The following is a 19,817-nucleotide window of genomic DNA, read 5'->3' on the forward strand; positions in this document are numbered from 1 at the left end:
GCTAGTTCTGTTGCCTACGTAATCACTGTCCGCGCAATCACCTCGCCTAATTCGACCGCCTGATAATTGTAAGCAGGTTAAGAACGTACTATTTGCTTTAGGTAGTTAAAACGACGCACTAAATTATTAGTGTTTTCGCATGACACAATTGTGTGTCAGCTTTGTACCGTGCGCATCATTGTGTCATTCCGAGGCACAAACGCGGCCGCAAATTCTAGTGCCGACATCTCGTAAAGAATACGGAACCGCTTCTACTGTACTGCACAGCTGTGCTCCGCATGGAGGAATGGTGCCCCGCTTATGTTGGAAAACACTGTGTCCTGCGTTCGACAGTGCTTCGACTATTTTCTGTTTTTAACATTCTGCTAGTGCCATGATCTTTTCGCTCTTCTTTGCGTTCGTTCAAAAACAAGAAGGAGAAAAAGGCAAGCCACATCTATAGTCCTGATCGAATCCTGGTTAAATAAGCCTTTCCGAGATGTCGCCACTAACTACGCTAAGCTCCTAGTGCTGAAGTTTCGGAATTCAGGTTTCACGGGGTGCAAATTTACGGCTTGATTACGTGAAGATAAAACTACCCAATCTCTGCAAAAGCCGCGATGAGTTCCGTTAGCTTTAACGACAGGTGTTGCGGTGGAGTCCTGAGTAGCTCTGAGCGATAACGTAGGAGCTTTTGTGGTACGGCAAGGCACCGCCACATGTGGCAAACGTCACCTGTGTGTCTAAGAGAAATGATATTCGGACAGAGGATAAATTTTGGTTCACAAGCGGAGCTAACAAGGAGCCCTGCGTCTGCGCCCTGCGCAGTCCTGGCTTATACCGTTGATGTACCCAACATGACTAGTCCATTCCCAATTCGTTTCAGGAGAAATCCCCAAAGTAGACTAGAGTTGAAGAAAACTAGTAATTACAATTCACATTCACCTACGTGCAGACATGCAGCTGCGTTTAGGTGGAGAACACCGGTGACGCTGTGGCCCACGGTTCGAGCCGCGAACCAGACGAATATTTCTCGGGACTAGATACGAAGGTTGCCTTAGAAAGCTGTCCCCTGCAGCTGTACCACTATGCTCAGATGGACGCTAATGGTAGACATTCGTCACTTTCAGGCTTCACTTTCGTTGGATGAATTTCTGCAGCAGACAAGTCTTCTCTCGCCGCAAACACTGTCCCGCATCCGCGAAAGAAAGGGTCACTGCACTTCTGTCCCCGAAAAGACGTGTCCCCCACCTGCGCGATCCTCTTTTTTCAACCGCACCATTTGTCTCGTAACTTTAACGACCTGTCAGCGTGTCAGGGACACGAGAGCGTGCTAGTCACTCCGCGCACAGAGAAAGCTGCGGCAGCTGTGTGTCGAGGACGGTCACGGCGGACGGACGGCGCTGTCGCGACGGGGAAAAAATGGGGACAAGAGGGCGACCTCCTTTTCCCTCCTCCTCCTCCTTCCCCAGGCCTTCCCTGGTTATTGCTGGTCGGCGGCAGTCGTGGACGTCGCTCGCTCGCTCCTTCTTCAGCGGAACACGGCGCCTCTCTGCGGCGTGGCACACCGAAGATGTCCAGGCGACGATCGTGGAGACGATTTTTCGGACGACGTTTTCGTGAGCGGGGTGTACGCTTTAGTTTCCTCCCCGCGACGCTGTAGGCCGGCTTGTTTCGTGCTCTGGGCGAAGAGAGAAACAGACAGAAGGGGGTGTCAGATTTCACTGGGATTTGACCGCTAATCTGCCCACGAACACCTTCCCTCCGTTAATTACAGCCTAGTCCATTGTAACGGGACTGTGAAAAACTTTATGCTGAAAATATGTACAGGGTCACTTGTAAATGTTTTCAATACTTAGAAAGGATGCTAAGAAGCATTTACATCATGTATGAGTCTTCAGAACTGAGCCGACAATTTAGTATGAATTTCTAAAAACCGCGTTTTTTAAAGTTTGCGGGCCGATTGGTGTCGACCGACTCTGAAACGAAAATCGGGAAAACAGACGTCACCAGTCCCGTGACGTCGGCAGGCCACCACACGTTGTCATTCGCTGGAGCCACGACAGCCACAACGTCACGGGCACTGAAAATCGTAGCCGTGAAAATCGTCTGCTCGAGCCGCCGCGCGACCCCCTCGGGCAAGCGCGAGCCAAGGCATTGCCTTCACGCATATGTTTTCAATTTACCTCTGCCGCCTCCTTCTGTCGGGAGTTCGGGAACCACCCGCAGTACTTTTGTCGCAGTGACAAGCAAAGAAATCCGACATGCGCCGCGATCCAGGAAGGCGAAGAGAGAGAAGCGTTTGCGGGACGGCAGGCTGGAAACGCTGATTGGTCGATGGGATGCGCTTCTCCGTGACGTTTTTTGACTTCGCCCTCGTTCTCAACCGGACGTGGCGTCAGCGCGCCTTTCTCGACCTCTCCCTAGAGCGCCTGGGGAATCGCTAGGTGCACCCGCCGCGCCGCGCGTGCGTGGTGAGCGGGCATTCGTCTCGTGATCCTCGGCGCGCTCGTTTCGAGGCGTGTGCAGCTATGGCGTTCGTGCGTGGTGCGCTCGGCGGCGACAGCCAGCTGAAATTTCTGTGCAGTTTTTGCTTGCGGCTTTCGCCGTTTCCCCAGGAGCACGTGGCTAGTGTCGTGCTCGTATTTAAAGTTTTTGCCGCGGCACTACAAGGATCCGCATCAGGCGCGCTTTGAGGACCGCCGTTTGACAGCTACGCTGACGCGCTTGTCGGGGGTGCGCATTCTCAACCCTGAGGTAAGGACTGAACTACATTGTCGCAAGTTTTCTCGTGCATTGAGGACTCACCAAATTGCGGTGCTTGTAACGAAACTTTTTTTTTTTTTTGCAGCGTCGTTCCCTGGATATGCTTCTCGGAAGCCGATGTCATTGTTCGCCGCGGACGCTGGGCCTACTGCTCGCCGCCACGCCGCTGTAGGTTGACGTTGAAGAGCTGCTCCAAACGGCCCTTTTCAGGGCCGCTTCATTACTTCCTGGAAGATTGCGGGCATCAATCTCGCGGCCGTGTTCCCTCTCTGTCGAAATCGGCGCCAGACATCAGAACCCGCGCTAGGCCTCGTTGCAGGGTTAAACGAGTGCAGTGTGGCTTTAGAGAAGTTATGACTTGCGCTTAGTCTATCTATATCATTCATTCAGTGCAGTGTGCCTTTGCTTCTTTAGCGACTTCTCACGCCTTGTCGAAATCGGATTTAAAGCTCACGCCACGCCTCGTTGAATGGGTTAACCGAGTGCAGCGCCTAGCTTTGTTTTTGTGTTCTAACCTGTAAGCAGTGCACCTTTCTTCGCTCCTTACTTTTGTTCTTTTCAGTCGTTTCCTGAATCCGTCGAAAGAGTCAGGCTTGCCGGATGGTTGTTCGCCGTGAATGGAACCACGAGGCGATCGCATGTGCATACACAGCACGACTTTGTTCCCTCGTGTTTTTTTTTTTACCAAGGATTGCTTCGACAGCTCGTGCAAAACGAGGACTGCGCACGCCGTGTCGTCGCTGCTTAGTGAAGAGGCACAAAACGGATGTCGTCCTTACTAAAGGCCCTTCTCGGGGCCACCTCAGTGTTTCCTGGCAGACCACGCGCTTTCCGCCCTGTGCACATGTTCCCCTCATTTCCAATCATTTGTAAGTTGCATATCAATGAATTAATAAATCAGTCAATGCACTTTATTTACCAGAAAAATCTGGCTGGTCACCCTGGGCTAAAAGCTGTGCACACAGCTTGACAAGGCCCAGGGGACCATTAGATGACAGTTTTGAACGTAGGAAAAACAAGTTGGTACTTTAAAAGAACATGGAAAGTACACCAAACAATATAAGAGATAAACATTACAATCGCGCATTACAGTAAAGAAAAAGAAAACACTTTGACAGCAGACATACAGTATCAATTTACACTATAATACATACAAAAATCACGACATTCAGCATAATGGCACGAAATATAAGAACAGCACATAAAGCAAAAAAGAGAATGCAAGTTACAATAGTACAGATAGATTAGCTGTTTACATTTGCATATGCATAAAATTAGTCCTCGTCTCCTTGGGCCTCCTTCAAATCCTGCAGAAGGCTTGAATTTGCAACTGCTAATATCAAAGAAGATTTAGAAGAACTTCAGTTTGGGATACACGGTGCATAGTACTTGAGAAAACAAACAATAGCGCCTACAATGACACACACAGAAGAATAACTATGCAGCACAAGCGCTATCCTGCGCTCTACAGTATGGAACTGTGACTGAAAAATGAACCTTCACGTCAGTGAAATATGAGCCTTTAGGCTGTCTACAAATTGTTATTACAGAAAGAAAGAAATATTAGTGAATGTTGTGTGAGAGGCTTGCATATTACTCTGTTTGTTTATTTATTTATTTACCCCTCAAGGCCAGTGGCATTACACAGATGTTAGGGTGGGCTAGTCTAAAGGAAAGTAAAATAATAGAGCCCGGCCCGCACCGCTTAGAGCACAACGGGCTAGTGGCATTACACAGGGGGAATGGTAAATATACTAAAACTGAGAGAAAAATACAGTTGATTACATGAACATTAAACAGCGCCTGAATATACAATGTTAGCTAGTGCTACGCGGAACTGCTCGTAATTTTCAGTGCCGGCAACTTCTGCGGTAAGGTGGTTCCAGTCGCATGAGGTTCGCGGCAGGAATGACTGCGAGCAGCATTTTCTGTTGCATGACATACTTCCAACTTTGTGATCATGATCAATGCGGCGGGATACAGAAATTGTACGGGGGATGAGGTGATCACGAAGAGCGGGATGATGGTACAGCTTGTGGAACAGGGTGATACGAAACACTTTTCTACGCGATGTCAGTTATGGGAGGCAGATATTAGACTTCATAGCTGTGCGGTTGTAGTTAACAAGGATTAAACGCACAGAGTTATTTTGCACCAGCTCAAGATCATTAATGAAGTCATGAGCAGGGTGCCATACACGTGTTGCATGCTCGAGTTTTTATCGTATTAGTGTTTGATAAAGCAGTAGTTTCAAATTGGAAGGAACGTTAAAGAAGTTGCGACGTAAGTAGCAAAGCATGCGATTAGCATTTTCAATTATGTTCTCGGTATGAAGAGACCAGTTAAGATAATAAGTAATGTGGACGCCGATGCACTTATATGATGAGGCTGATTCCAACGAAATGTTATCGATGTAGTAGTGAGGTGGGACGGAAGTTTTTCTAGATACACGCATGACTTTGCATTTGTTCATATATAGCTGCATTCACCATTCTTCGCACTGAAGTCAGTGGCGGTCTCGTCAAGTAGTCCCCTGCTTTGTACGTTCACCTTGTTAGCGGCTGTCTTATTTCACACAATTCCATGTTCTACACGTTGATAGGTATCGTGTTCCTGCCTTGGTGGTAGTGGTTTATTTAAAAAAAAAAGGAAGCAAAAGAGTGTTGCCGGCTGCGGCAATTGCTATCTAATATCTTAAGCACCCGAGCTGCAGCCGGCGGAAACGACAGGGAAAGGGAGAGGATAGTAAGGAGAAGTATAGAGGGGAGCGACAGCAAGAAAGGACAGGGGAGAGCTTTGTACACTATTTACAAAATACAAAAGTAATCAAGTTCCCGCCACCGTTGTCTTGCCATGCCGCCGGCGCGGCGGCGACGGCGGTGCCATTTACCTGCGGTTGCGGTGGCCAACAACCTCGTCGGCGGGAGGGGGGGGGGGGGGGGAGCCACCCATTCATGTCTTTATCCCACCAGGGACACAGCGACGCAAGCGAGGGGACCATCCCTTTCTGGCTTGACAAGGAGCGCCGACCAGCCGCCTTGGGGACTGAGGGCAGAACAAATTAAGCCACTTCCCAGAACTGATAAATGAAGGCCGCTAACCCCACTGGTGAAATGTCCGGGCAGGTGCTTTGACCTTAGTGGACATGTCGTGGCAATTATCTCAGACGTCGACTCGTTTCCCCTGGTATCGAAATGAATATTGCTCGCGTAAACGTTAACATTCAAAGATTGAGTAATGGTATAACGTCTATACCTTTCGCCATTTATTTTTCAATAACAAAGCGCAAAAAAAATTTTGTGCAAATAAAATGAAAAATCGTTGTTTCTATTTTTTCTTTTTTTATATACAGCAGTCTGTCCGCTCCCCCTAAAACCACTCTCTGTGACCGCCACTGACTGAAGTAATGTAAGGTTGTTAGTGTTGGTTATTTCTCTAAAAATGACGCAAACATCAGCGAATAGGTGAATATGAGAATCCATAAGAGAGCGGGGATCATTAATGTTAGATCAGGAACAGTAGCTAGGGTCCAAGAACTGAACCTTGTGGAACTCCGGAAGACACCTCTGTAAAACAGGTGTTATAACCGTAAGCAATAACTAATTGTGAGCGATTAAGTAGACATTCAATCCATTTCAATAAGTTACAGTCAATATTAAGATGTTTTAGTTTGTGAGCCAAAAGGTTGTGACATGCATCGTCGAAAGCCTTTGAAAAATTCAGAAATATACAGCCAGTTAGTGATGATAGGTCTAGAATACAGTGCAATGCATGTGTAAACTATATTAACTGTGTTTCGCAAGAGTAAAGTTTTCGAAAACAATGTTGCGCTGACATAAAAAGTTGTTCAATGAAAGGAAGTTAACAAGGTTGGTGAATATTATATGTTTGAACATTTTGGGTCAAGTATTGGTAAGGGATATGGGACGATAATTAATAGGGGATGCTTTGCTGCCGGATTTGTAGACTGTAACCACCTTTCCGATCTTCCACTCAGTAGCAGCGTTGACTGGTCAATGCTGGAAAAGTTTGGTTAGTATAATGGGCGAATAAGCTGCAGTGCTTTTTAAGTAACGCAGTCATAACCCGGAGCGGAATGAACACTGAGTCCATCAATAAGCTTATTCACACCAGTAGGAGCAACAGTTATAGGTGGCATGAAAACATAGTTGAAGTGGTGAGTTGTAGGCATATGTATACATCAGATATGGGTGTAAAGTTGTCAGTGATTACGCGGTTAAGAATCGTGACGCGAACGTCGGAAGGGATGAGGTCGCCTAACGGGTCAGATAACGCAAAACTATCGTCGGTGGAAGGATTAATGACCCGCCAGAATTTTTGACATTGGTGGTTACATGTGAGTGGAAGTGCTTTTAGCGCTTTTGAGCGCCTGAACATACATGTTGGAAGCCGCTGAATACGAAGTCCGATCGCTCACTAGTTGGCGAGAACTTTGCGATGCGGTAGAGGCTTTCTTTTTGTTAGATAAACGTTTAATGTGATTATTACACTAGGGAGCTATTGAGTGGGTGGTAGCAGTGCGTTCAGGAGTGTATTGTTCTGTGAGTTGGGTGATTATAGCTGTGAACATGCTCCAGTTGGTTTGAATGCTGCGGACACCAAAGCTATGGGAAAGCATCGATAAAAAAAAATAGTTCATTATTTATCGCCTAAAAATTTGCTCCATTGTAGTCTCGTATTATTATTTTTTTTTTCTTTTTGTTAGTGTTCGGAGTGGCTAGATTAATGTCATAGTGCATTAGCAAGTGGTCGCTGATGCCTGGCAGGTATGTAATAGGTGAGACTATGTCAGATCGATTTGTCAGGATTAAATCTAGCGTATTAGCCGCGTTGGCTGTTATAGTCCCTTGTGAGCACAAATGCACTAACAAGAATACTGAGCGCACATCTAAAAATTCGCGACTTCGAGACGAGAACGGGGACATTAAAGGGGAGTTGGTATCCCATGTTATCTTCGAAAAAATTAGATCGGCAAATAAAACAATACTGAAATAGATCATGGTGCTTTGTTTTTAAGTGTTTCCATAAAAAAGTATGGCAACAGATAAGGAAAGGCTTAGGTGATCGTGATCGAGGAGGTTAGACTGAATTATAGTGCAACAGCTTGAAACAGGTCTTCACATCATTCATATATGCTAGAACATTGCAGGAGCCCGGACAAAGCAAAATTACACAAATTACGTTTGAATAGAGATTATGGCAGGAAAGTGGATGAAATATAGCTAAAATAAGAATTGTGAACCGAAGCAAAGTATGTAATGAGCCAGAAATATGCATATCAAAGAAGACACTGCACTGAGAAAATGGACAGCATGAAATAAATGAGCAGCACAAGTGCAGCGTACAGGCCTTTATCAAAGAATTTATTTTTTGTTTATTTACCACGTCCTGGTAGTGTTAGCTCCATAAAGCATTATCAAAATTATCACAATTTTCAGTTTTATTTGCTTAGGAGAACGTTAGAGCAATAAGAACTTGGCTCATAAATGCACCTCAAATATTGCCATAAATCATCGTACTCTTCGTCCTGGGCCACAAGAGCTGGGGCTTCATGAGATAATTATTACGGTGCATTAACGAAAATTTCAACATGCCGTCAGCATGCAAAGATTTTATACTGGCGCTGAAAAACCCGCATTTTTTTAATTTTCGCTGGCAGGAGGGAGTAACTTTCTTGACTGCGCTGCTTTCTTCCTAAGCAAATGAAAGACGTGTATGCCGAGCAAAAACAATTCGAAAATATGTAGCGTAAGATATAACACTAATGCACTGTGAAGCTTGATGCCTTATTGGTCCAGTAGAGTGGAGAGCTGGGCGAGTTAATTGGTTCACGATTGTAGAAAGAAAACCAGCGCAAAAGACGGGGACACACTGCCGACGCTGCTGCTGGGGTGCTGGGTGCGACAACCGGAAGTCGCACACCGAACGTCAGCGAATGACGTATTCATGGGCGGGGCCCAGTCCCAGAGCTGTTTTCTTAATTTTTTTCTTGGTGCTCCGCGCGTAGGAGTTGAGGGGGGAGAGGAGGAGCGTGATTTTTAATCGTCCATAACTTCGTTGTTATTGATGCTAGCTCAAAAATTCTTGCGCTGGGGTGACGAGTGATGGAATGCCTACCTCTCATCTGCTTTACGTAATCGCAATTAATTCATTGCATAGTCCTTTTAAGGGGCCGTTCAAACGCTAGGTGGGCTGCTCATTACAGGAGCCCATTGGCTGTAGCTCCTGCTCGGTCGCGCCCGACCAGGGCCTTTTGGCTCGCCAGGTCAGAGCAGCCGAGCAGGGCCGCCTCCCAGACCTCCCGGGTAGGTCTGGTGAAGGGGAAGGTGCGGGTTTGATTGGCATGCCCACACCATGTGGTAAATGTCCCGACTTTTCCCTACAGTGCGGGCACTCCCCTGAGCACGCAGGGTTGAAATGTTTGATGACTGCCAGGCACAGCAGTGTTTTAGTTTATAGGCGAAGGAGTAAGCGTTAGTCGCGTAATAGGTGTTGGACCAAGAATTCGAGGCTTAGTTTATCACCTGTCGACGGCTGATGCATGGTTTTTGCGTGAAAATAAGAAAGAGACGACGAAATGGAGGAAATTGTGCGAGTCATACGCAACAGTTTTAGAAACTCTTCGTTTCCTCTTCCTTAACTTTGCACTGCCCGTCACCGCGATCCATACTTGGGCATTGGTATTTTCATCCTGCTCGCAAAAATCGAAGAGTAGAAATATCGACTCTCACGTAAGCGGACAGGTGAATTCTGGACTAACACTGGGTTCAACACCGGGCGACACATACTGCGTACGCCCGTTCAGACAAAAAACAACAGTAAAATATGGTAAGATGGGTGCTGCAGTTACGTCGCATCAGAAAATGGCCGTCTCCGCGGACGTTCTCTTGGGTGTATACCTTCGAGGTTGCACTGGGGGAAATCTAAAACAAATGAATACGTTTATAATTCGAACTGGATTATTGCTTGATGTAGAGAACTGTACTAAACTGCAGTTCAAGGTTTGGGCTGTTCTTTCGGGCAAACTGGTCCTGGCTTACTAGTTTCTGCAAGCCGGCTGTGAAAGCATCTCGGTGGCCGCAAGAAGACTTTATGACTAATGCATGCCGACAGTGTAATGCAGTCCGGACTACTCATGCTTGCAGTTACCCTGACCGCTCTCAAGTGGAACCGCGTCTTTGCAATTCACACCGAATGCAGAGGATGTTTCGACGTCTTTCTCACCAGTCCATATCTCCCTATGCTAATCATTATGAATATTTTCTACACGCGAGAAAAGTAAGTCATGGACAAAATTTTGCGGGATGCGGGTTTGCGGAAAAAAAAAATGTATAAAGCAGGTCAATGAAAAGTACTGAATCACGAGGGCACATGCATGCTCCATCCACACCGAAAATACCAGTTGACTGCTTGACAAGGCAACCCAAAAGTATTTTTTTTTCCGCGAATCTGCGTCCTGTAAACTTTTGTCCGTGACTGTACGACTGCATTCTTGCGGTGACATCACGTAGTTGAGACTGCAGGTGTAATAATACAAGCCTCGTGACTTTTCGGCTTGCGTTCACGTGACAGTATACTCACCTTTCGTGACGGCGGTGGCTGCCCTCGATCAGTGCTGGATGAAGACGGTGTCCAGCTCGGCCAGCCTCCGCTGGCTGCCCGGGTGGCTCCGGTGCGAGGGCACGATGTGTGACACGATGCTGTGCGGCTGCAGCGCCAGGGGCTGCAGCGAGATCTTGGGCGACGGTTGCCGCGGGGACCCCACGGCGGGCGCCGAAGGCAGCGGGATCTCCGAGGCGGCCGTCGAGCTGTGGATGCCGTACAGCAGGTACAGGGCTACGCCTGCGGTGGGGGTGGAGGGTGTATAAGCAGCTGAGGTACCACGGGTAAAATGTTTAGAGAAAGACAGTCTGCCCAGCTGATCCATGCTGAAGCTTATTCTGCACACACAAAAAAGAACAACCTTGAGCTTGTGGGAATCCTGGCTTTCCGCCGTCGCCTTTGCGCGGCTGTGCCGGCCTCCCGCGTTGTTTCTCCTCTTTCCCTTGCTCCCGCCTCAGGCGGTGGAGAGGCGGCTGGGTGACTAATCACTGTCATTTAGCCACAGCTCCGCCCCGGCTCCCCAAGGGCCTTTGCCATTGGCGCCTTTTGGCGGGAATTCGGGACCCCGCTTTGGGCGGCCGCGCACTGCGCGACCGTCCGAGCGGGGCCCAGAGAGAGAGAGTTCCCTCCGAGACAGCGTAAGGTGCGTACGTTACTGTGTTTGTCCGTGCCGGCCTCTGCCGTTCGGACCAGTGCATACTCGAGCTCGCCCGCACGTGTCCTTTGACCTGCAGCGGCTCGAGCCTGTCCAGCGGGGTCCAGCGACCTCCGACAGGCGTACCTTGCGTTGTTTGCCCACTCTCTCTCGCAACCGGCCCAACGGCCGACACGAGAGAGAGATCACAGCACTGCCGCGGGGACATTCTCCTGCAGCGGCGTGTTAGCGGCGCGCATTACTCTGGTCGCTTCGTGCGCGCAGCGGAGCCTTGCTCCTCGCGCGTCCCCGGGACGGGGTGACTATTGAGTGTTTGTGTACCTGCTGAAGGACGACGTGAATAAACGTCTCCTTTGTGAACTTGGAGGCCTATTTCTTTGCGGCGAATCGCTCTCCTCCCAGCGGAGGTTGAGTGCGCTGCAACGGTGTCCCAGTGTGTGTGTGGTGACGGCTGATCGGGGCCCTTGGCTCGCGCGAAGCTCGAACCCGCGGTGGGTGGTGGCCTGTGTCCACGTAGGAACCCACAACTGGCGCCCAACGTGCTAAGTCATTGGCGCTTACGCCTTTGATGGCACTTTAGCCGAGCAGGTCGCCTTGACGATCACGCTTGCGCACCGTGTCTACCACCCCCAGCTCGGCACTCGGCAGCTACATGTCGGCTCCCTACGGAGTTGTAGCGTCGTTTGATCCGCTGGCTGCTGTTCCTTCGAATAGCTAGACACCGTGGTTGGCCGCGGCCCCCATTGGGGTTTACGGTGACACAACTCAAAATGTTGACCACGTGGCTCCCATTGGAGCTGTATCGGAAGCACCCTGCGGTGCATCCGCTGGTCACATGCCTCAGCTGTGCACGCTTTCCGCCCAGTGCGAAAGCAGTTCGTGTCACGCTGCCGCAACCGGCAGTTTCGAACAGCAGCAGCCGTGCCCCGCGAGCAGTCAATTCTGCTCTGGGAACGGCGAGGCGCTGGCCGGTTCCCTGTGGAAACCGCGCCGCTCATCGAACTAGGAGCCTTGCCTCCCTCGTTCGTGCAGCCCGCCCAAGCCTCCACTGAGGCAGGGGTGCAGTCGCTGAGGCCGGGGCTCCATTGAGCCAGATGCGGAGAAACTTCGAGCCATACTCGAATTTCCCGCGCCCAAGGACGTACGCGGCCTGCGCCGTTGTGTAGGAATGGCCACCTTTTATCGTCCTGTGCCCGCGTGCAGGCACCCTTGACCTAGCTCTTGGGAAAGACGGCCGCGTGGCGATGGGAGCCCGAGCAAGAGCGATCCTTTCGCCTCCTGTCTAATGCCATTGTCGAGACAGCGCAGCTCAGGCTACCCGACCTGACCAGACAGTTCGTAGTCCAGACTGACGCGAGCGATCTGGGTTTAGGAGCAGTTCTCCTACAGGAATTCGATGGCGTGCTGCAACCGCTGGCCTTTGCCAGCCGCTCCTTGCTGACCTCGGAGAGGAATTATTCCGTGACCGAGAAGGAGTGCCTCGCCATCGTGTTTGCACTGCGCAAATTTGACGTCTACCTTGATGGAACGCAATTCGTGGTGCAGACAGACCACAGTGCGCTCAGTTGGCTGATGCGGCTCCGCAAGCCTGCGGGTCGGCTGGCGCGCTGGGCTCTCCTGATACAGCATTACGACTTTTCGGTGCAGTATCGAAAGGGGAGCACAAACGTGGTAGCTGACGCGCTATCCCGTGCCCCACTCGCCAGCGGCGCCTTGACGCTTGTAGGCGGAGGGGGCGAAACAGCGGACGAGCCGCCGGGCGGCAAGGAGGGGGAGCCCGCAAACGGGCTAACCCATTCCGCTAACCAGGCAAGCAGCGCTTCGCAAAGCGGACGAGAGGCAAAGCTCTTCGTGAGCGCCTCGGAGTTGCCGACGCGAACGGAAATTTTGGCTGCAAACCTGAGTGGGGACGAGACCAGGCTCCCCTCTGGGATGACTGGAATCGTTTTCAGCCCTAAAGAGCTACTGAAAGCCCAGCAAAATGACCCGTTTTGTCGCGAGGTGAGCGACGGTCTCAGGGAGACGGAGCGCCGTGACGCTACTTGTATTGTAGCGGGCGCAGGGGGGCAGAAGCCAGCGTGTGTCGCGGCGAACCCCGGGGATTCATATTTGCTGGACAATGACGGGCTCGTGCTGAAGTACATAGCCACCGATGACGAGTCCATCGACCCGTTCTAGGTGGTTATCCCCAAAAGTCTGAGAGGCGCACTTTTGCGATTCTCTCATGACGAACCACTGGCCGGTCATCTGAGTGGCTCCAAAGTTTTTGCAAAACTGAGTCATTCGGTGACGTGGCCTGGCATGAAGCGTGACATTTTCCGCTATTGCCGTTCCTGCCATGTCTGTCAAGCGGTGAAGTCACGGGGCGGCAAGCCGCCTGGAATGATGAAACCGTTTGACAGTGTGCGTCCGTGGCAGATGGCCACCTGCGATTTGATGGGGCCTTTCCCCAGGAGCAAGCAGGGGTTCAATGACCTGAAGGCCTACGCGTCACGGTCTGACGAGCTTGCGCCGGTACCCATTGGTATCAAAGGCAAGCGCAAAGGCACAACTGGTGCTGCGGAACGCAAGCGTACGGAGCACCGGTACAATCTGAGGCGACGGTCACCGGTGTGATTGATGCCGGACGGCGGACTTTTCCGCAACCGAAGGCACGCAGCCTCAGCTAGCTGGCGAGCTTTCTCGTCAGGCCCTACCTAGGCGAAGCACGGTGTGTTATTTTTTTTTTGTTTTTGCAGCATGGTCAGTTCCAGCCTTGCGTGTTTATCTATTTATTTATTTGTTTTGTTTGAGTCAGTTTCTAGCCACTTTCGTTTCCCCGCTTGCTCGTCTGTTTTTGTTCTAACGTACCCAGGTGTACATAGGCAAACTTCAGCCCGCTCGTGCTTGCTCTTATCTTCTAGAAGGAAAAGATGGGTGTCGTTTGTACAGCGCGCCTTTTCTCATTTCCGGCCCGACTGTGGGTGGTTGGCTCGTTAAGGAGCCGTGTGTCGCGGTGCGAGTTTTGTGCGGCCCGTATGGAGGGGAAGTTGGCGGGGCGTTTGGGACGATGGGGGGCGGAAAGTGCACCCTTTGACCCTCGCCGCGGCGCCTCTGGACGCTTCTGATGAGGGGATCGTTGTCGCCGACCAGCGTCCGCGCACGTGCCGGTGTATGCGTGTTTGTGGCTGTGACTGTGTGCGCGCGTAACCATGAGCCAAGGCGACGCCTGTGAGTTGTGCCGTTGTGTCCTTCTGCGTGAGCGCGAGGATGAGAAGGAACCCTCGCTGTGGACAAGGTTACACATCTGGACGCCGCCGAACGTCCTCGCCCGTTTCAGCCGGCGTGAAAGGGGTGCACTAACTTTCTTGTGCCCGAACGTGATGTCGTGTCCAAGGGCGCGAGGTCAGTGCTCTGCCGCGGCCCCGTCGTCATCAACGCACCCTACATCAACGGAAAGAAGACCGCCATCAGTCGTCGGCCCTCCCAACCCGTTCAACTTGAAGTCTGCGAGCGGTGAGTCGCCGACAGGCCCACTGGGCCGCGCCATCGAACTTTGAGGCTGGCACCCACCTGTAACACAGCTGTACAGTGGTATTCACATCTTCTGGTGTACCGTGTATATAATCTGCAAGCTGTTTTGATTTACTGAAGCGTATGCCAGTGTTTGTTTGTTTGCCTTGTTTTTCCTTTGTTTTCTTACGTTGTTCTGGCTGGAACTGAAGTGTAGCTAGTTTTTTTTTGTGTGTATTCATTTCTTTATTTTTGGAACTGAAGTGTAGCTAGTTTTTTTTTGTGTATTCATTTCTTTATTTTGGAACTGAAGTGTAGTTTTTTGTGTATTGATTTCTTTATTTTTGGCCGCGTGCTTTGCCGATGGGTAGGAGGGCATTTAAGGAGAGGGGGATGTGGGAATCCTGGCTTTCTGCCGTCGCCTTTGCGCGGCTAGCCGGCCTCCCGCGTTGTTTCTCCTCTTTCCCTTGCTCCCGCCTCAGGCGGTGGAGAGGCGGCTGGGTGACTAATCACTGTCATTTAGCCACAGCTCCGCCCCGGCTCCCCAAGGGCCTTTGCCATTGGCGCCTTTTGGCGGGAATTCGGGACCCCGCTTTGGGCGGCCGCGCACTGCGCGACCGTCCGAGCGGGGCCCAGAGAGAGAGAGTTCCCTCCGAGACAGCGTAAGGTGCGTACGTTACTGTGTTTGTCCGTGCCGGCCTCTGCCGTTCGGACCAGTGCATACTCGAGCTCGCCCGCACGTGTCCTTTGACCTGCAGCGGCTCGAGCCTGTCCAGCGGGGTCCAGCGACCTCCGACAGGCGTACCTTGCGTTGTTTGCCCACTCTCTCTCGCAACCGGCCCAACGGCCGACACGAGAGAGAGATCACAGCACTGCCGCGGGGACATTCTCCTGCAGCGGCGTGTTAGCGGCGCGCATTACTCTGGTCGCTTCGTGCGCGCAGCGGAGCCTTGCTCCTCGCGCGTCCCCGGGACGGGGTGACTATTGAGTGTTTGTGTACCTGCTGAAGGACGACGTGAATAAACGTCTCCTTTGTGAACTTGGAGGCCTATTTCTTTGCGGCGAATCGCTCTCCTCCCAGCGGAGGTTGAGTGCGCTGCAACGGTGTCCCAGTGTGTGTGTGGTGACGGCTGATCGGGGCCCTTGGCTCGCGCGAAGCTCGAACCCGCGGTGGGTGGTGGCCTGTGTCCACGTAGGAACCCACAAGCTCGACTTTATGTCACGAGGCGCGATAAGCGCGATGATAAAGGTTTGCGGTGTGACAAAGTGCTCAGTGCTTGGGAGCAGCGGCTCAAACCTGGTGCTCATTTTGTTTGTCGACCCAAGCGCCAACATTATGGTGGAAACCAGCATGAAGAGCTGACGCGTATACCTTTTAGCTTTAACTACTATAGCCATTGATAACTCATGGCGTGGGTATACTTCATAAGGCCGAACTAAAGCAGCGCATCTGTGCACGATTTACTGCTTTTTAACAGTTTCTGCTTTGTGGGATGCCAATTTCGCACTCCAAGTTCGCGTATAACTGCGCCTCTTTTTGAAGCGGCGCTGTGTATATATACCTATGGCCAGCCAGCAGACGAATACGAGCCAGGCCGAGACGAGCAGGTCGACCAGGAGGCAGATGTTGAGGAAGGCCCCGATGCAGGGCAGCCATGGAACCATGGGCACGCGGAAGGCGGCCCCGTGCAGCAGGCTGGGGCCCAGCTGGGCCTGCGGCTGCCGCGACAGAAGCACCAGCAGCGCGGCCACAGCCACCGCGCTCAAAGTCGATATGACCGCGCACACGGAGGCCGCGCGGCCCTCGAGCCTCGAGCCGACCTCCATGGCCACCGAGAGGACGACCAGCGCCGCCACAACGCCGGAGACGGCCAGGTCCGAGCGGCGCGCCGTCGCCGACGTAGGCTCGCGCAGGGACGCGCCGCCGCTTCCGGCCAGAAGTCCGTCGGTGAGCGCCGCCACGCGCAGTCGCTCGCGGTACTCGCGCACCAGGGCGTCGATGTCTTCCTCATCCTCGGAAGACGACGAAGCCGAGGAAGAGGGGGAAGTCGTCGACGACGCCGGTCCGGAGCTGCACCCACCGCCTCCTCCTCCTGCCGCACCCGTGGTCGAGTCTTCTTTACCCGGCGGCGACTCGTCGCGGATCAGGTCGTAGGCGGTGCGGCTGGCCGGATGGTAGCGGGCCAGCAGTAAGGCCACGCAGACGGCCGCATTCAGGGCGAGGGGCCCAACGGCCATAAGTCCCAGGAGCCTGGGGACGGGCGCCACCAGGGCGGCGAAAGAGGCGAGCGCTCCCGCGGCCAGGATGGAGCCGACGGGCCTGCCGGCGGTCGACGTCTTGGCGAGGCCCCGGAAGAGAAGACCGTCGGCGGCCAGCGAGCGGACGGCGCCTCCCAGAGGCAGCAGGCCGTACAGGGCCAGACCGACGAGCGCCAGAAGGGAGGCGGCACTCATGGCGGTTCCGGCCCACTCGGCCGAACAGGAGGCCAGCATGGCGGCCAGCGGTCGCGCGGTGTCGTGTCTCGCCTGTATGGTGACCACGACGGCCATGGCGAACGTGAGCAGGAAGGTGAGCGCCGTGCTCAGCCCCAGCGCCAAGGGAAGGTCACGCCACGGCTGCGGGCTGTCGGGGGCGCGCCGCAGCGCCGTGTGCGGTCCGATGAAGGCGTACGTGCACAGGGCCGCACCGGACAGGAGCTGCGCGGAAGCGGACGCAGATTCGGTGAAATTTCGCCCAACGAAAACTGCCTTCAGCACACGTGGAAAAGACCGATTTCTGGCCAATGAGACCCTCCCCATTAGAAGTGGAAAGGCTGTAGCAAAAGGAGAGAGTGCTGCAGTTAGTAGTGCGCAAGGACTCGCGCAAGGAAGGCGGATATACTATAACATGCCATGACCTCATATAGCATCGCAGCTTTGAAAGCGACAATGTGTACTGACATGGAAGGCCGGTGAGTTCGTTTTCAAAGAAATACTGGAACTGTTTTCACATTTTGCTTGTTTTTCTTTAGCAATGCCTTCCATGGTGAGGTCTAATGGAATTTGCAAAACATTTCACGGCCGTGGATTGCGCGCACACCCGTCTCATTGCTGCGGTGGTGGCTGCCTATGCAGCAGTACTCACCCCCGTGGGCGCGCTGTCGCTGAGCACGAGCATGGCGAGGCTCCACGAGTTGCCCGGCGCCGCCGTGGCTCCCACAGACCCCATGGCGACGAAGAAGAGCGCCGCCAGCAGCGACAGGCCGATCAGCGCCATGCCCAACCACGTGGGCTCTCGGGAGGACAGCAGCCGAGGAGCCGCGGCCACCGAGGCCGCCACCAGGCCCAGAGCTAGAGCCACCGGGTCGTACGAACCGAGGGCCTGCACCATCAGTGCAGTGTCGGACAAGGGAGGGAGAAGAAGGGGTTACGGCGACTTTTTACCTGTGTTTGAGGCCTTGAAGCACGATAATCATCACCAGTCAGATTACGTCCGCTGAAGCACACAAATGCCTCTCCCACTGAACCTCCAGTTAGCCCTGTTGCTGCGGCCATCCTTTGCCACCAATTTTGGAGTCTGGCCTCCCACCTGGTTCTTTGTCGCCTCTTTGTAATCCACTGTGTTACCGTGACGGACTGTCGGTGATACGCTCTCCGTACTGACATGTCGCGCATAGATCCATTTCCTCGTCTTGGGTTCCGCTGATACGTCATGAACTCGACCGTGTTTTCTAATTCATGCGGCTCCATTTGTCTCTCAACGTTACCCGATCATTTTCTTTTATACACTTAGCTTCGCAGTTCTCAGTCAAATTTTAAGACATCTTGTAAACCTTCGAGTCAAGGCCTCTGTTGGTATACGCACTGGCAGGATGCCACTGTTATGTACTTTTCTGGCAAAGCTCCTAGCCGGGGAGTGGGAGGGGGCAAGGCTGTCGCGGCAACAAAAACAGCAAGCCACGCAAGCACGAGGCAGAATCTTGCTGCTTGCGCCAATTCGCTTTAGGTTCTGCAGGGACAGCTGGCAATGGCGCTTCCATGTCGTTCCCTGACCAACGGTACACTGTCGCCGAAAACTGTTACGTGAGCCTGCTGACTAATAAAAATACCATATATGGGTGGTTAAGGGAATGACCTCCGTATTTTAATGCATTAATCTAGATACTTTAACTATGGCTTGCCACTTAGCCCGCAGTGTTACACTGACATAACTTGGGCTATTTTAGTCGTGTCTTGAACCTTAATATTTATTAGCCACAGTTGAAGTCAGCAGGTGTTCGGCGCATTATGGGCGTAGTTATACCGCTGCGACACTCGGCCACAACGAGTAAAGGGCTGGTTCAAAATACTCAGGACACATTATGTGGTTTTGAACGCACCTCTTAGTAGCTTCGTAAGTATCGTAAGTGCTTCATATACTGCTCAGAAACACGCCTCTGACCTTGGTTTTCGTGCCAACTCTGCACGTAACACAAGAAAAAATTCAGGGGGCACTTTGGCTCTCTAAAGTGCTGCAAGGCGAAAGCCTTTCCTGGCGCACTGTTTGGCATTGACTGCGAGAATGTTGGTGCTGTACTAGTGCTTTATTTGACGACACAATTTGACTACACATTATAACAACAATTTGACTGCAGACTTTGACTGCTTCTTTAGCACGACTCTCTCTCTGCTTCGATGAGTTCGGTTGTATCCATGGCTCTGTTCGCAGTAATGAGGTATGTAATGTGGTCACCCACGGACGACTTACGCCCCCTGTCGGAGCGGACAACTATTTTATTAGTTGTCGTCTGCTCCAAAAGGGGGCGTCATGCATCCGTAGTGCCCTCATTATTGCGAATCAGCGCACTCTGACGTCATAACCATTTCGACCAACCGAAAAGCGTGACACCTCTGCTGACAGCCTTCTGGCGACAACGATGAGGCATTAAAGGCTTTCGCCTAAATAACGTCTCGTCGGCGGCCGTTACCTGCCAGGCCCTGGCCAGTGCTCCTCCGCTAAGCGCGTCGATGGCGCTGCTCTGCAGCCGGGCAACACAGGCCACTGCCGCCCCCTGGTGTAGGAGGGAGAGCCAGCCAGCGGCAAAAGCGGCCGCTTCACCCGCCCACCGGTACAGGCAGGCGTACAGCGAGTCTGGACAGGGACGCTGCCACGTCACCAGCTCGATCAGGCACAGACCTGGCCACGGGAAAGGAAGAGAGAGGATAGACGTGCTGTTATTTACTGCATGGCAACTGGTCCTGAACGCATGCGTCCGACCAGCCAACCGACCAGCCATTTTGCTGCCCGACAAACCTAAACATGAGAGCAAAGAGCCCGGGAATT

The 19,817-nt window shown here is 52.3% G+C and overlaps 1 protein-coding gene across 1 annotated transcript in view; it reads right to left on the reverse strand.

Annotated features, from left to right (window-relative positions):
- Positions 1-660: 660 nt before the first annotated feature.
- Positions 661-19,817, reverse strand: part of LOC149364521 (cationic amino acid transporter 2-like) — a 100,949-nt gene continuing 81,792 nt past the window's right edge. Inside the window, exons 2-6 of the mRNA XM_089574481.1 lie at positions 19,462-19,670; positions 17,640-17,876; positions 16,078-17,212; positions 10,348-10,608; positions 661-1,660 (exon numbers count right to left, since the gene is read on the reverse strand). Of these exons, the coding sequence (XP_089430607.1) occupies positions 10,376-10,608; positions 16,078-17,212; positions 17,640-17,876; positions 19,462-19,670 (1,814 nt within the window). The 3' untranslated portion in view covers positions 661-1,660; positions 10,348-10,375. The remainder of the gene's footprint in view (positions 1,661-10,347; positions 10,609-16,077; positions 17,213-17,639; positions 17,877-19,461; positions 19,671-19,817) is intronic.

This window comes from Amblyomma mixtum, chromosome 2, assembly GCF_055824585.1.
Source record: "Amblyomma mixtum isolate Tamu chromosome 2, ASM5582458v1, whole genome shotgun sequence".
Classification (NCBI taxonomy): domain Eukaryota; kingdom Metazoa; phylum Arthropoda; class Arachnida; order Ixodida; family Ixodidae; genus Amblyomma; species Amblyomma mixtum.